The sequence below is a fragment of the Trichomycterus rosablanca genome, chromosome 19 (genome assembly GCF_030014385.1).
Source record: "Trichomycterus rosablanca isolate fTriRos1 chromosome 19, fTriRos1.hap1, whole genome shotgun sequence".
In the NCBI taxonomy this organism is placed as follows: domain Eukaryota; kingdom Metazoa; phylum Chordata; class Actinopteri; order Siluriformes; family Trichomycteridae; genus Trichomycterus; species Trichomycterus rosablanca.
Window position 1 is genome coordinate 1,459,342 of NC_086006.1, and position 13,867 is coordinate 1,473,208.

Below are 13,867 nucleotides of genomic sequence, written 5' to 3' on the forward strand. Positions count from 1 at the left end.
GAGGTGCCATGTTGGAACTTTCAGTGACCAGTATGAGAGAGTGTGAGAGCTGTACTACTAAATTGAACACACCTGCTCCCTATGCACACCTGAGACCTAGTAACACTAACAAATCACATGACATTTTGGAGGGAAAATGACAAGCAGTGCTCAATTTGGACATTTAGGGGTGTAGTCTCTTAGGGGTGTACTCACTTTCGTTGCCGGTGGTTTAAACATTAATGGCTGTATATTGAGTTATTTTGAGGGAAGAATAAATTTACACTGTTATATAAGCTGCACACAGACTACTTTTCATTGTGTCAAAGTGTCATTTTGTCAGTGTTGTCCCATGAAAAGATATACTTAAATATCTGCAGAAATGTGAGGGGTGTACTCACTTTTGTGATACACTGTATATATATATATAAATCCAAACAACATACACACTTGGGTTCATATTATATATATATATATATATGTATATATATATAAAACATACTATTAATTCCCGAATATATTATAAAGATATAAATGCTTTAGTGCGACTGGCCAATCACAGCGCGCCGTTCTCCTTGTGGGCGGAGCCATCGCGGAATAGCGGTGCGAAAACAAGTCCAGTTCACACAGAAGTTGCGGTGAAACATGGCTGCTGCAGACAGGAGGTCGAGTGTTTATTATAAATTATATTTATTTGTACATTTAGTGATTTTTGGCTGGTATGTGTTTATTCTGAAGGTGAACTGCTCCTCAGTCATTTCAAATAAACACCCCGGTGCTCGGAGTTACGGCGGGCGGTGGAAATATTTAACCTTCATTAACATGGTGAGTGGAGATGCTTCTTTATTTCATATTTAACATGTTGTGAACCAGACGGAGACCAAAAATCCAGGTTTAGTTCATAGTTTATTAATGCCAAGACAAAAAGTACAAAAACACAGATAATACAGGCCTGTAATGACGTGTTACTGATGATCAGCCTTGTGTTGGACTAAACACACCAGATTAAAACGTGTTTATTCTCAAATTACATTATTAACACCAATAATTAATAGGTTGTTAACACCATATATAATTTATAACAAAGCTCTGACAATCAGCTCTTCTGAAGCAACTAACAGAGTTCCAAAGAGGCAAATGGACGTCGTCTCAAAGCAACTTTACAGAATCCATGACTGACAGACCACAAACCCACTGTTGAGCAAGCCGAGGGCGACAGTGGTGAGGAAAAACCCTCTTAAAATTGAGAGGAACCAGACTCAGCACGGACCCCAATGTGTTTGCTGCCTTTTGCCCAGTGAATTGGACCCACTGTGACCTTGACCAGGATACAGCATTAGTAAAACACACAATGAATGAATAATGAATGGGTTGCATCGTCAATCCTTGATGATCCATGAGGCAGAAGTTGTACGAGTCCCTTTGATCCCTCCGATTTTGGCTCATATCAGGAGTCCCGGAATGACGTGCTTTAGACCAAGAGTCATGTCTGAGTATTGTCATTCTCTCCAAACCACTCAAGTGAAATGGACGTCGTCTTAAAGCAACGTTACAGAATCCAGGACTAACAGACCACAAACCCTCGTTGAGCAGCAGAGGACGACGGTGGCAGGAAAAACCCTCTTAAAATGACAGGAAGAAACCTTGAGAGGAACCAGAGGAACTCAGCAGGGACCCCTGTCCTCCTCGGGTGGCCTGGAGGATCATTTGAATGAATGAGATTTAAACAAATCATACACATTCTTTATTATTCAGTCCAGTCTGTGATGAAGTCCGTATTGAGTACCCATCACATCTAGCAGGAGCAGCATTGTTGGTTCAACCTCGGGTGGGTAAACAGGTTTCCGTCAGAACCACCTCGGGGTAAAACAATAGAAAATGTAGTTACAATGCAAATTCATTAAGAGTAAAATATCAGTTCTGCAGAGAGTAGCTGAGACTCAGACACCCCTGATTATTACAGCATAACTTAAAAGGGAGAGCGAGCAGGTAACATAGTCATGAAGGCTTTCACAGGACGTCAGCGCCCACCTCCACCACCGTCATCAAACCTGAGTGATCGGACAAGAGAGGCAGAAAGACGGCAACACAACATCCCCATCACCACAACTCAAACTAATATTTAATAATCCGAGAGGATCTGAGGGTCTTGAAATTCATTCCAGACTAAAATCTTAAATAAGACAATTTGTATAACCTCCTGTATGATGAATCTCAACAACAGCAACAACAAAAACTGTACACGAGCTTCACAGATCTGGAATCTAACGTTTAAAGACGTAACTTGGTGTAAAGTGCACCAAACCTGGACCTCTGAGCATTGGGGAATAAGTATTGCATTGTGATGAGTCAAGTTTTCCCATATTTACTACATAAAATATGGACTGAATTGTTTCTAGGGAGCCAAAAGAGGTCTTCAACCCACAGCCCTGCCAAAAGTACCACCGCCTGGATGCATAAAAGGGGACGTTTGACACCGGGCATTGAGTTTATTTTCCATCTCTGGTAGGAACGATTATCAAGGAACCAAAATAGGATCGTAGAGGTTAATGAAAGTGGAGATAAAGCTCAATTCTTATTGGTAATCGGTGCATCACTTCACTCCTAATTTGCATAAAGCTAAACGTTGCTCCGCCCACTTCGCGTCGCCACTGTTTGCTCCGTCTCCAGTCGCCGGAAATCGGCCACTTTAATTAATGACGAATGACGTCCGGCTGCTTTAACCGCAGGGTGAGCGCTGTTATCGTAAAGTGGAAACGTCTAGGAGCAACAACAGCTCGGTCACAGAGCTACACAATCACAGAATGAGGTGGTACGGTGAGTAAAGTCATCTAATGAGTAACTACAGGGTTCCAAACAGCCCCTGACCGCCTTATTTGTGTGTGTGTGTGTGTGTGTGTTACGCAGGTGATGCAGACGGTCTTTTTTGGACTTTGCGCCGTAACCGATCTCGTCCACGTCGTCCTGCCGAGGAAGAGCGCCACCTCAGGGTTCCCAGCATTCCTTCTAACAGTGCAGGATTTCTTCTTCGCCGTTTTGGCTTTTCCAGTCGGGACTGTGAGTATGAGACTCTCCCAGTTTACAGTAGATGTGGGAATAAGCTGGTGTACTGGGACCTGATGGTGTGATGGTGTACAGGCCGGTATAAAAACGTTGCCGGTGGTGATGATGAGGACTCCCAGTTGACTAATGATCAATAAACAGGTTAAACATTCTGACACTGAGCAGAAAAACACAAATCAGGAGAAATTAATGGTGGAATTTGCTGCTGAATCTACAAACTGATCAGAAAACAAGACATTTTGTGACTTAAAGGTGTTTTGATGATATTTTGCCATTTATTACACATTTATTACATCCTTACTGTGTTTGCTGCTTCCTATCATGGTACCATTAGAGGGTTTCGGCCAGCCCAGACATCACGTCTGAGTAGATGGGGGCCGGCTGATAGCTCTGCTAAGCCACCTGAGCTCTCATTTTGGCTGTTTTTTTGTAAAATTGTCCATGAACGTCATAACCGTTTCCCCACTAAATAGTTCAGTGAAGTGCCCTGACGCAGTGTGATGCTTTACGATGGATTCATCGGAGCTCTGAGGTGGGTTTGTTTCCCTTTGAGATGCTGATGTTTCCCTTCCTATAAGGGTGGGCAGTCACTGGCCACTTCTTTTCACCTGGCATTGCAAAGTAAGGGACTCGCAGCGATTTCCCTCCCTCAGACACAGCCTCAGATTGTACCTGCTGGAAGCCTGGTCAGGTCGACAGCACCACAATGGTGGGATAGCGCATTAACTTGGACCACTGTGGCACCACAGCGCTCAAACCTTTTAATGGATTCTAGGGTTTAGAAATGACATTTTTATTCGTATGTACTGGAGATTTTGTGGCCGTTTCACTCACCTCTAATTTCACTCCACCTTTTTTAGTTTGTATTCACCTCCTTCTGGTCCATCTACTCCTACGATCGAGAGCTGGTGTTCCCAAAGTTCTTAGACGACATCATTCCCACGTGGCATAATCACGCCATGGTAAGTGTTAGCTTCAGTCTACGTCACGTCTTCAGTGCTCGAGTCGAAGCGTTCAGCGTGATCAGTCTGAGCGTCGTGCTGATACTCCGTCATCTCCTCTCCCCAGCACACTGTGATCATGCCCCTGCTGCTGCTGCAGATGTTCCTCCAGCATCACAGATACCCCAGTCGTTCCAAGGGCATCTTCAGCCTCGCCGTGTTCGTCGCTTCCTATCTAGCATGGTACCGTGTTTTTAACAGTTGAAGATACAGCCTCCAAACATGAAACGTGTGAACTCATCGTGGTCTTTATGAAAGACGTTTTATATCTGTGATTCAGGGTTCTGTGGGTGCGTCACGCCTCAGGAATCTGGGTTTATCCCATCATGGCTCACCTCAGTCCTGTAGGCCTGGTGCTGTTCCTGGCCGTGGCGTCCCTCAGCATGGCCCCTCTGTACCTGCTAGGAGAGAAGATCAGTGCTGCAATCTGGGGCCCCACAGGTGAGAGGCCCTAATACACATAACCATATATATGCGATTTAAAGCCTATAACTGAGTTTGATAAGTTTGGTAGGTTCTTCTGGTTCTCTAGTTTCCTCCTACCTTCTACTTCCTATATATATAAACATCTGAATCATGAACATGGTGTTTAATTCTCAGAATCAGCTCATCGTTGGGGTGGACGGTTTAAAACTCGAGGACGATCCATCAGTCACATTTCTTACTTTAATAATCTGCTCTTTCTAAGGGAAACAGAAGAAGAAATAAAAACCAGAGGGATCAGAGACGAGCAGGGACGATGGTGAGCGGGGACGATGAGAAGGTTCCCATTAAAACCAGCAGGACTGGATTCTTCACCAGCACAAGGGAACACACTGAACTGTTTTTAATGGCTGTTATTTTAAGATTTACATTATTAATGATCTCAACAGTGATGTGGGTTTTTACAGTGATAATTTGCACAAGCTTTAGAATAATAATAATAATAAGAGATAGATAGATATATAGATTTATAGTGAGATAGATACTTTATTTACTCACTCACTTTCTTAATCGCTTATCCAATCAGGGTCGCTAGAGCCTATCCCAGCTTTTCAAAGGGCGCAAGGCACACAGTAACACCCTGGACGGGGCACCAGTCCATCACACATACACACACTCATCCACCTATAGGGCAATTCAGTGTCTCCAATTAACCTGACTGCATGCTTTTGTACTGTGGGAGGAAACCGGAGCTCCCGGAGGAAACCCACGCAGACACGGGGAGAACATGCAAACTTCACACAGAAAGGACCCGGACCGCCCCGTCTGGGGATCGAACCCAGGACCTTCTTGCTGTGAGGCGACAGTGCTACCCACTTAGCCACCGTGCCGCCCAACTTTATTTATCCAAAGGGAAATTATTGATTATGATAATAATAATAATTATAATAGTAATAATTATAATATAATATAGTATAATAATAATAATAGTTTACAGTGTCTGTGTTTCTTCTTATCATTTCCGTTGTTTATTGAAATTCCATATGCTGTACTGCTGGACGTCAGAAGCCACATTCTGACACGTCATGTTTTGATTGTGTGATTTAAATAAAAACTAATTTTATTACAAAAAAATTCTGGTCTATTATGGTTTTTTTAGTTTTTTAATAAATATTTCAGATTTGAAACCTGTAATAATGTGTTTTTAGCTTTTCAAACATTTATTAAACTGTTCACACCTCTGTCTGCTTTAATGTGTGTGAAGCAGTGAAGGTTTCATAGCGTGTGTATAAGCACCATAAAGCTAAAAGTATTGGGACACCTGACCTGAGCTTGCTGGATGTCCCGTTTCTCTCTGTGTGATCTTTTCATCTAGAACAAGAGTCACTCCTCTGAGAAGCTTCTCACAAGACTTTGACGTACGTCTGTGGGAATTTGTGCCCGTTCTGTCGTAAAAGTGTTCGCACGCCCGGGCACAGGTCTGTCAGTAAAGCCTCAGTTGATGTTTCGGGTTCATACCAAGGCTGTTGAGGCTTTTGGAGTCTTGAGGGTAGAGCTGTCACCTCACAGCAGGTTTAAATGGAGTTTGCATGTTCTCCCACTGAACCTAAACTGATGAATCATGGGTAACCTGCAGCTGCCTGTGCTGTCATGAATGGAACCAGTGTTAAACATCACCTTCAAATCCTAATAAATCAATAAATAAACTTTATAGAGCTTTGCTTTAGTCATGCTGGAACAGGAAAGGACCTTCCCTAAACTGTCGCTGCAAAGTCAGAGGCATGTCATGTCCTTTATATACTTGATTTATTACACCTGTTATCAGTGGTTGTGGCTGAAACATGTGAATTCAACAATTACTGTAAAAGGGGCGTCCCAAAATTTTTGACCACATAGTTCATTATACACCGATCAGCCATAACATTAAAACCAACTCAAACAGCAGCAATAGATGAGCGATCGTCTCTGACTTTACATCTACAAGGTGGACCGACTAGGTAGGAGTGTCTAATAGAGTGGACAGTGAGTGGACACGGTGTTTAAAAACTCCAGCAGCGCTGCTGTGTCTGGTCCACTCATACCAGCACAACACACACTAACACACCACCACCATGTCAGTGTCACTGCAGTGCTGAGAATGATCCACCACCTAAATAATACCTGCTCTGTGGTGGTCCTGTGGGGGTCCTGACCATTGAAGAACAGGGTGAAAGGGGGTAACAAAGCATGCAGAGAAACAGATGGACTACAGTCAGTAATTGTAGAACTACAAAGTGCTTCTATATGGTAAGTGGAGCTGATAAAAATGGACAGTGAGTGTAGAAACAAGGAGGTGGTTATAATGGTATGGCTGATCAGTGTACATATTTATACATTTATATATGTTATAAGCTCAGGAGGTGAAATCAGAACCAGGACCGGGATCAGGACCAGGATTAACCTGGTTTGTGTGTGACTCTGGTGAGGTTTCAGTACTAATTGGATTAGTGTTTTAAACCAGGAGTCAGAAATAGCCGCCGGTTTCGTTGCTCCTCAGACAATAAAGATCTTTCTCACACTGTGAATTCATTTCATCACTTCTTAACGTTCAGATCAGTGTATTGTGTATTTATTTATTATTTATGTATGTTAGTATGATTACGGTGTGCTTTGTAAGCTCTGATCTTCACACTGGACCATAACCGGGACCCTCTGACCCTCTGCAGAACTACTGGAGATCAGAACCTGGTCCGGATGATCAGTGCTGCATCACTTCCTCCTGTAGAACTGCAGAAGAATTTAAAGGAACACAGGAGTGATTGTTGTTTAAAGGTTTTGGGAGCGGGGGACCATGCTGACGTTCATACTGAAGGTAGGTAAACGTGTTATATGGTTAAGAACATGTTGGCTGACGTTACTGCCACATTTGTATTTATTAGCAGCAAAGTCGTAGCCATGAATTGAACTTTGAGGGGAGCAATGACGAATCCTCAATGACATGAAGCTAGTGAGTGTATTATGCTTGTTTATCATCATCTCCACACAGTCGTCTCATGGACTGATTATTCTCCTCGAGCTCGGTTTATGAAGCTGATCTGTAGGTACATGTGAGGAGATTTTTATGATAAAGACCTGAAAAGTAAATCCAGGTTATTTTTCTGTATTTCACAGACGTTACACTGGAGGCCGAAGTAAATCTGATCTATTCTCACCTGCAGGTCGACCATCATGGAGTCTGGTATGTACCAGCATGTTACAGACTGTGTCCCAATTTTACATGAACTATTAATAATAATAATAATAATAATAATAATAATAATAATAATAATAATAATAAAAAATAATAATAATAACATTAATAATAAAAATAATAATAATAATTAAAAATAATAATAATAATAACAATAATAATAATAAAATAATGATTATAATAATAATAATAACAATAATAGTAATAATAACAACAACAATAATAATAATAATAACAACAATACTAAAAGTAATAATAATAATAACAACAATAATAATAACAATACTAAAAGTAATAATAATAACAACAACAATAATAATAATAACAATACTAAAAGTAATAATAATAATAACAACAATAATAATAATAACAATAATAACAATAATAATAATAATAAAAATAACAATAATAATAATAATAATAACAATACTAAAAGTAATAATAATAATAACAACAATAATAATAATAATAATAATAAAAAATAACAATAATAATAATAATAACAATACTAAAAGTAATAATAATAATAACAACAATAATAATAATAACAATAATAATAATAATAAAAATAACAATAATAACAATAATAATAATACAAATATTAATAATAACAACAGCAACAACAATAATAATAATAACAATAATTAAAAACTAATAATTATAATAATAAAAATAATAATAATAACAACAATAATGATAATAATAAAATAATAAATATATTAAAAATAATAAATAAATAAATAAATAATGCCTTTAACTCACTTTTATTAGGTCGTGATCTAAAAGCTCCAGTAATTATAATCGAGAATCTTACCTGTATTAAATTACGTCTCGTTTTTACCCCCCTCTCTCGTTCCTCAGTGAAATCCTCGGTGGTAAAAGCGAGGTACACCCTGCTCGGTGAGGCTCTGAGATACGTGATCCCCGGTCACATGATCTGCTCTGTGGGCTGTGGCGGCCGAGCCTGCAAGTACGAGGATCCGTCACGCTGGAGTGAAGCTGACCAGGCCATCAGAGGCCTTTACTCCACCTGGTACTGAAAATACTCATACACATACACTCCACCTGGTACTCATAAACACATATACCGCTCATATACTCCACATAGTCGTAAGTATGTGGACGCCCCTCCTAATTATCAGGCACATTTTACCGCCTTTTTCCCCGATCAGGATCACGGACGAGCTGCTGGCGATGGCGAGACCCTCCACAGAGATCCTGGAGAAGTACCAGGTGATCGATCAGTTCCACAGGTTAGGGACCGTCCGGCTCCTCCTCTCTGCTCCCCTGAGCTCAGGGATTAGATCCACTGACCTTCTGTGTGTCCTTATTCAGGTGCGGTGTGAGGTCACTCATGAACCTGCAGCAGCGCGGTGAGCACGCCGACTGTGGGAATGCGCTGGTGCCTGAGAGCGGCTTCACCTACCGACCCGAGAGCTTCATGGAGGCGGGAAGTGAGTCAGTAACCAGTTACCAGTTACCAATAACCAATTACCAGTTATCCCCGAATTATCCCCGAATTATCCCCTGACTGGTGTATAGGGTTACTGTTATACTGGTTATACTGGTGTATAGGGTTACTGTTATACTGGTTATACTGGTGGATAGAGTTACTGTTATACTGGTTATACTGGTGGATAGAGTTACTGTTATACTGGTTATACTGGTGTATAGAGTTACTATTATACTGGATATACTGGTGTACAGAGTTACTGTTATACCTGTTATACTGGTGTATAGAGTTACTGTTATACTGGTTATACTGGTGTATAGAGTTACTGTTATACTGGTTATACTGGTATATAGAGTTACTGTTATACTACTATACTGGGGTATAGAGTTACTGTTATACTGGTGTATAGAGTTACTGTTGTACTACTATACTGGTTAAACTGGTGTATAGAGATACTGTTATACTGGTGTACTATTGAGTATTGTCTAATTGTAGGGCAGCGGTCACTCAACGGTTAAGGTGCTGGACTAGTAATCAGAAGGTTGCTGGATCAATCCTCACCACCACCAGCTTGCCACTGCTGGGCCCCTGAGCGAGGCCCTTAATCTTTAACTGCCTGAACTGTGTTCAGTCATAGTACTAAGAGGTTTTGGATAAACTGACTGTATGGTGTGACGGTGAATAACTTCTCTGTCGTGCGGCCGCTGTGTTACAGTTTACTTCTACAACTTCGAGTGGAACGACTACGGCGTGGCCCCTCTAACCACCATCCTGGACATGGTGAAGGTCATGTGCTTCGCCCTGCAGGAGGGTAAAATGGCCGTTCACTGTCACGCAGGGCTGGGAAGAACAGGTATGGAACTGATCGCCATCAGAGACGTTTGTGAACCTAAAATATGTTGTTACCTTGAATCCTTTTCCACATTTGAAAACTACCTGTAGTGCTTTGGTGTGATCCACTCCTGTTTCTATCCGGGGTTGGGACCTGCACTGAGAGTGCACTGACAAGTCAAGAACGCCTCCCAACTGTATTTATACCTGTATTATTAATTTCCTGTATTTATTTCCGGCTGCTCTCTCAGGTGTGCTACTCGCCTGTTTTTTGGTCTACACGTCGCGAATGACGGCAGACGAGGCTATTTCCTTCGTCCGATCTAAGCGGCCGAGATCCATCCAGACTCGGAGACAGCTGGTGTGCGTCCGGCGGTTCGCCGAGTTCCTGCAGCCCCTCAGGAGCGTGTTCTCCGGCGCAGATCCGGTCACGCTCTCTCAGTTCCTGATCCGGCAGAAACGCCTCCTGCACGGTCACGAGGCTCGGAGGCTGAGGTGCACGCCCAAACTCGTCACCATCATCTGCAGACTCCTGGTGGACATCGCAGAGAACCGGCAGGTCATCGAGGAGGACGTCCTGGAGGTTCAAGACGTCACGTCCGACGATGAGAGCTCGGTGTCGTACAGCACCAGGCCGCGCCTCGACACGAACAGCAACATCATGATGGGAGGCGTCGCGTTTAATCTGCCTAGACTTCCTGGTCCGTCCACGACTTCTAGGAATGACTCCCAGCAGCCACTTCACTACGCCCGCAAGAGCTTCAGTTACAGCGACTCGGACCTGCGCCGGCTGGCCGACACCCTGAACCTCTGTGGAAACCCAGCGGACGCTTCGTCCCGCTGTAACTCCGGTGATGCCGGCAGGAGGATTGGCCCTCACGGGACGCTGAAGGATTTAGCCAGCTACACTTCCTGCAGTAGTTTGTGGGACCTGAAGACAGGCGTGGCGCAGGAGGACGGACTTCCTGTCCCGCCCTCCCGGCGCCAGTCCGTCCTGCAGCGCAGCCAGTCTCTCGGCGTCTCCACACGGACGGAGAGCAGGAGGAGCTTCTCCACCCTGCTGGCGTGGCTGAAACATACCGAGCGAGAGGGCGACTGTGAGGGGAATACGAGCGCCAAGGACAGTTCTGAGACAAAGCACGACGATGAGGAGCGCTCGTCAGAGGTGCCCATCATCACCATCCAGTCGGAGCTGACCCTGGAGGCGCGGCGCCTGCTGGTGGCTCAGTCGCTGGCGGTGGATCTGAGCAAGGACGGAAAAGACGAGCACGTTCAGAAGGTCTCTGATTGGCAGGTGGGTACGACATCTGGAGCAGAACCTCAGATCACGTTCATTCATTTATTTACTGTCTGTTTTGCCACCGCTTTAAACTGGTCAGGGTCACAGTGGGTCCGATTCATTTAGGTGAGAGGCAGGAAACTTCCTGGACAGGTCACCAGTCCACAGGACACACACACACTGCACGTCTTTGGACTGTGGGAGGAAACTGGAGCTCCCGGAGGAAACCCACACAGACATGGGAGAACATGCAAACTCCACACAGAAAGGACCCGGGCCGCTCCACCTGGGTATCGAACCCAGGACCTTCTTGCTGTGAGGTGACAGTGCTACCCACCAAGCCTCTCTCTTTCTCTCTTTCTCCTTATCCTTCCTTATTGCGTTACCCTGCTTTGATTTCTTTGCTCTTTTCTCTTTCTTATCTTGTTCTCTTTTTGTTTAGTCACTCTGCCCCTTTCTTTGCTTTTTAAGAAACTATATTTCATTCTTCTTTTTTTGTGGTTCACTTTCCCTCGTTTGTGTTTTTTCTTCTTTACTTCTCCTGTTGCTGAAATCTGCAGGTCTCATACAGAATCTCATGATAAAGAAACGCTCGGCTGTTGGTTTTTATTTGCTGTTGTATGTATATATAAGTATCAGGACTGACGTTACACCTGTAATTATAAACATGGAACTTTCACACATTTTAATAACCAGTACAGACAGAATCTGAACAGTGAGGTTTTTTATCACCGGGTGCTTGTTCCCTCAAACTCCAGAACTTCAGAGATAAACGTGCACCTCGGTAACACTTCACCGTATTGTAAACGCCTGAATCTGAATCTTGTGCTTCCTGCAGACGAACCTGAACCATCAGGGAGCGTTTGAAGCCCTGTGTCTGGAGAAAGACCCGTTCGTCCTGGCTGGAATCCTGTGGTCCTGGTTCGAGCAGCTGAAGGAACCCGTCCTCTCGATCACAGACGTTCAGACGCTGATCCAGCCGAACCCGGAGCCCAAGACTCTGCTTAATCCACTGGAACGGGTAAGAAACCCAAAACCTACTTAATCATATGTTTTATTTCCTTTACGTTCATGCATTTCATGCTTTTTATAATCAAGACAATAAGTCTAAAGGTTTTGCTTAAGTGTCCAAAGGGGGCAGCTTGGTGCGTTTACATTTCAGTGAAGGTATACCTTTATATCTCTACTGTACCTTAAATGTATGTCCAGGGAAAGTCATTACAAAAGTTGTCAATTAACCGCACTGAAAATAGGTAAGAACTGCTGAGATCTGGAGACCCTGGGTTTGAATCTCGGCGATGCCATCGACCGGTCGGGCTTCTGCATGGACATGATTGGCTAATGTTCAAGGGAGGGGTGGCCGAAACAACCCGAGCCATTGCCAGTGCGCTCTAAGTGCAGGTCCCAAGCCCATAGAAATAAAAGAGTTGTGTCAGGAAGTCAGGTATCCATGTGTACGTATACCATTTGTATTTGTAGCGGACTCATTATCTGTAATATTCAGCGCCAGCTTTAGCTACCGCCGTTACTTTGAGTTCCGCCTTCAGGGGGCATCGATTATCTGTCATATTAAAACCAGGTCCAGTCATGTCTAACGTAATTCCACTCGTCAGAGGCTCATCTTATTGTGCACAGTGAGACGGAGAATAACAGAGATCAATGCGTGACTCTCCATGCGCGATACGGATCTCCATAGGAGCCCAATGGGGAAAAATGCATTAAAAACTGTATTTTTTAACACTGTACCACATTTTTTCCCCTATCATGTGTTTTCCAGGCTCAGAGAGAAACGCTGGTGTGCATCCTGGACTGTTTCGCTCATCTGCTGGTGATACCTGAGGAGGTGGAGGCGGCTTTCATGGAGCGTTTAATAAAGGCCTTTACCAGAGTACGTATCACCCTGTAGATAAGCTGGTCGGTCAGTACCATAAGTCCCAGTACAAAGGTAGTGGTCTCTGGTAGATTCCAGTAAAGGAGTCATGACCTTTGAACTGGTCAGTCCCAGTGAAGTAGGTGTGGTTATTGTACCTGTCAGTCTAATTATGGCAGGTGTGGCCATTATATTTATTAGTAAGGGCTCAGTCAGTCAGTCTTAGTAAGGTGGTCAGGTCTCTTTACAGGTCAGTACTCAGCTCTGATTTGTTCTCTGTTGTCGTTTCTAGATGGAGAACGTGGGTGACGGTCGTGACGTTTACCAGAACATGACAGGCGTGTTGACGCGTGTTTTACGGGACATGAGGAGAAACGCCATGGACGAGCTGGACACTCTGCCCTAATGGAAGAGCTACAATACAAACCATCACGTGCCATTATCAGAGTTTCATACAGAGCAGGAAAACGTTTATATTTATTTTCATATTTCTTCCTGTATGTACTGTAACTGTAATAAAACCATGAGCTGAATTCTGCTGTTTTGAGAAGGTCAATATTTTCCTACACTTCAGCAAAACCTTCAGACTTTGTATCTTCATTATAAAAAGCACCAAATGCACGAACGTAAAGTAAATAATACGTATGAATAAGTAGGTTTTGGGTTTGGGTCTTGGGCTCTGAGTTCTGCCTACATTTAATTGCAATAATAACAATAATGAAGCCGAAAGAATCTAAAC

General features: G+C 43.3%; 2 protein-coding genes across 3 annotated transcripts; both read left to right on the forward strand.

The window, feature by feature from the left end:
* Positions 1-623: 623 nt before the first annotated feature.
* adtrp1 (androgen dependent TFPI regulating protein 1) lies at positions 624-5,600 on the forward strand. 2 transcript variants are annotated; one of them, XM_063015442.1, is made up of 6 exons: positions 624-804; positions 2,887-3,036; positions 3,903-4,004; positions 4,111-4,226; positions 4,324-4,484; positions 4,732-5,600. In XM_063015442.1, exons 1-6 carry the CDS (start codon positions 625-627, stop codon positions 4,749-4,751), a joined length of 729 nt encoding a protein of 242 aa, XP_062871512.1. In that variant the 5' UTR covers position 624; the 3' UTR covers positions 4,752-5,600. The 2 variants fall into 2 exon arrangements, with proteins under 2 accessions (XP_062871512.1, XP_062871511.1); XM_063015441.1 differs by having other exon boundaries at positions 4,740-5,600.
* A 2,073-nt stretch (positions 5,601-7,673) lies between these two features.
* ptpdc1b (protein tyrosine phosphatase domain containing 1b) lies at positions 7,674-13,648 on the forward strand. The gene is made up of 9 exons (XM_063015998.1): positions 7,674-7,683; positions 8,557-8,728; positions 8,868-8,948; positions 9,031-9,149; positions 9,864-10,001; positions 10,231-11,273; positions 12,097-12,279; positions 13,036-13,146; positions 13,421-13,648. Exons 1-9 carry the CDS (start codon positions 7,674-7,676, stop codon positions 13,532-13,534), a joined length of 1,971 nt encoding a protein of 656 aa, XP_062872068.1. The 3' UTR covers positions 13,535-13,648.
* Positions 13,649-13,867: the final 219 nt, after the last annotated feature.

Bases quoted from the DNA above. Each gene is read 5' to 3' on its own strand.
- adtrp1 (XM_063015441.1), top strand. From the start codon at position 625: ATGGCTGCTGCAGACAGGAGGTCGAGTGTTTATTATAAATTATATTTA. The intron at 805-2,886 runs GTGAGTGGAGAT...TGTGTTACGCAG, and splicing joins ATTTAACCTTCATTAACATG to GTGATGCAGACGGTCTTTTT. The intron at 3,037-3,902 runs GTGAGTATGAGA...CACCTTTTTTAG, and splicing joins TGGCTTTTCCAGTCGGGACT to TTTGTATTCACCTCCTTCTG.
- ptpdc1b (XM_063015998.1), top strand. The intron at 9,150-9,863 runs GTGAGTCAGTAA...GCTGTGTTACAG, and splicing joins GAGCTTCATGGAGGCGGGAA to TTTACTTCTACAACTTCGAG. The intron at 12,280-13,035 runs GTAAGAAACCCA...TGTGTTTTCCAG, and splicing joins TGCTTAATCCACTGGAACGG to GCTCAGAGAGAAACGCTGGT.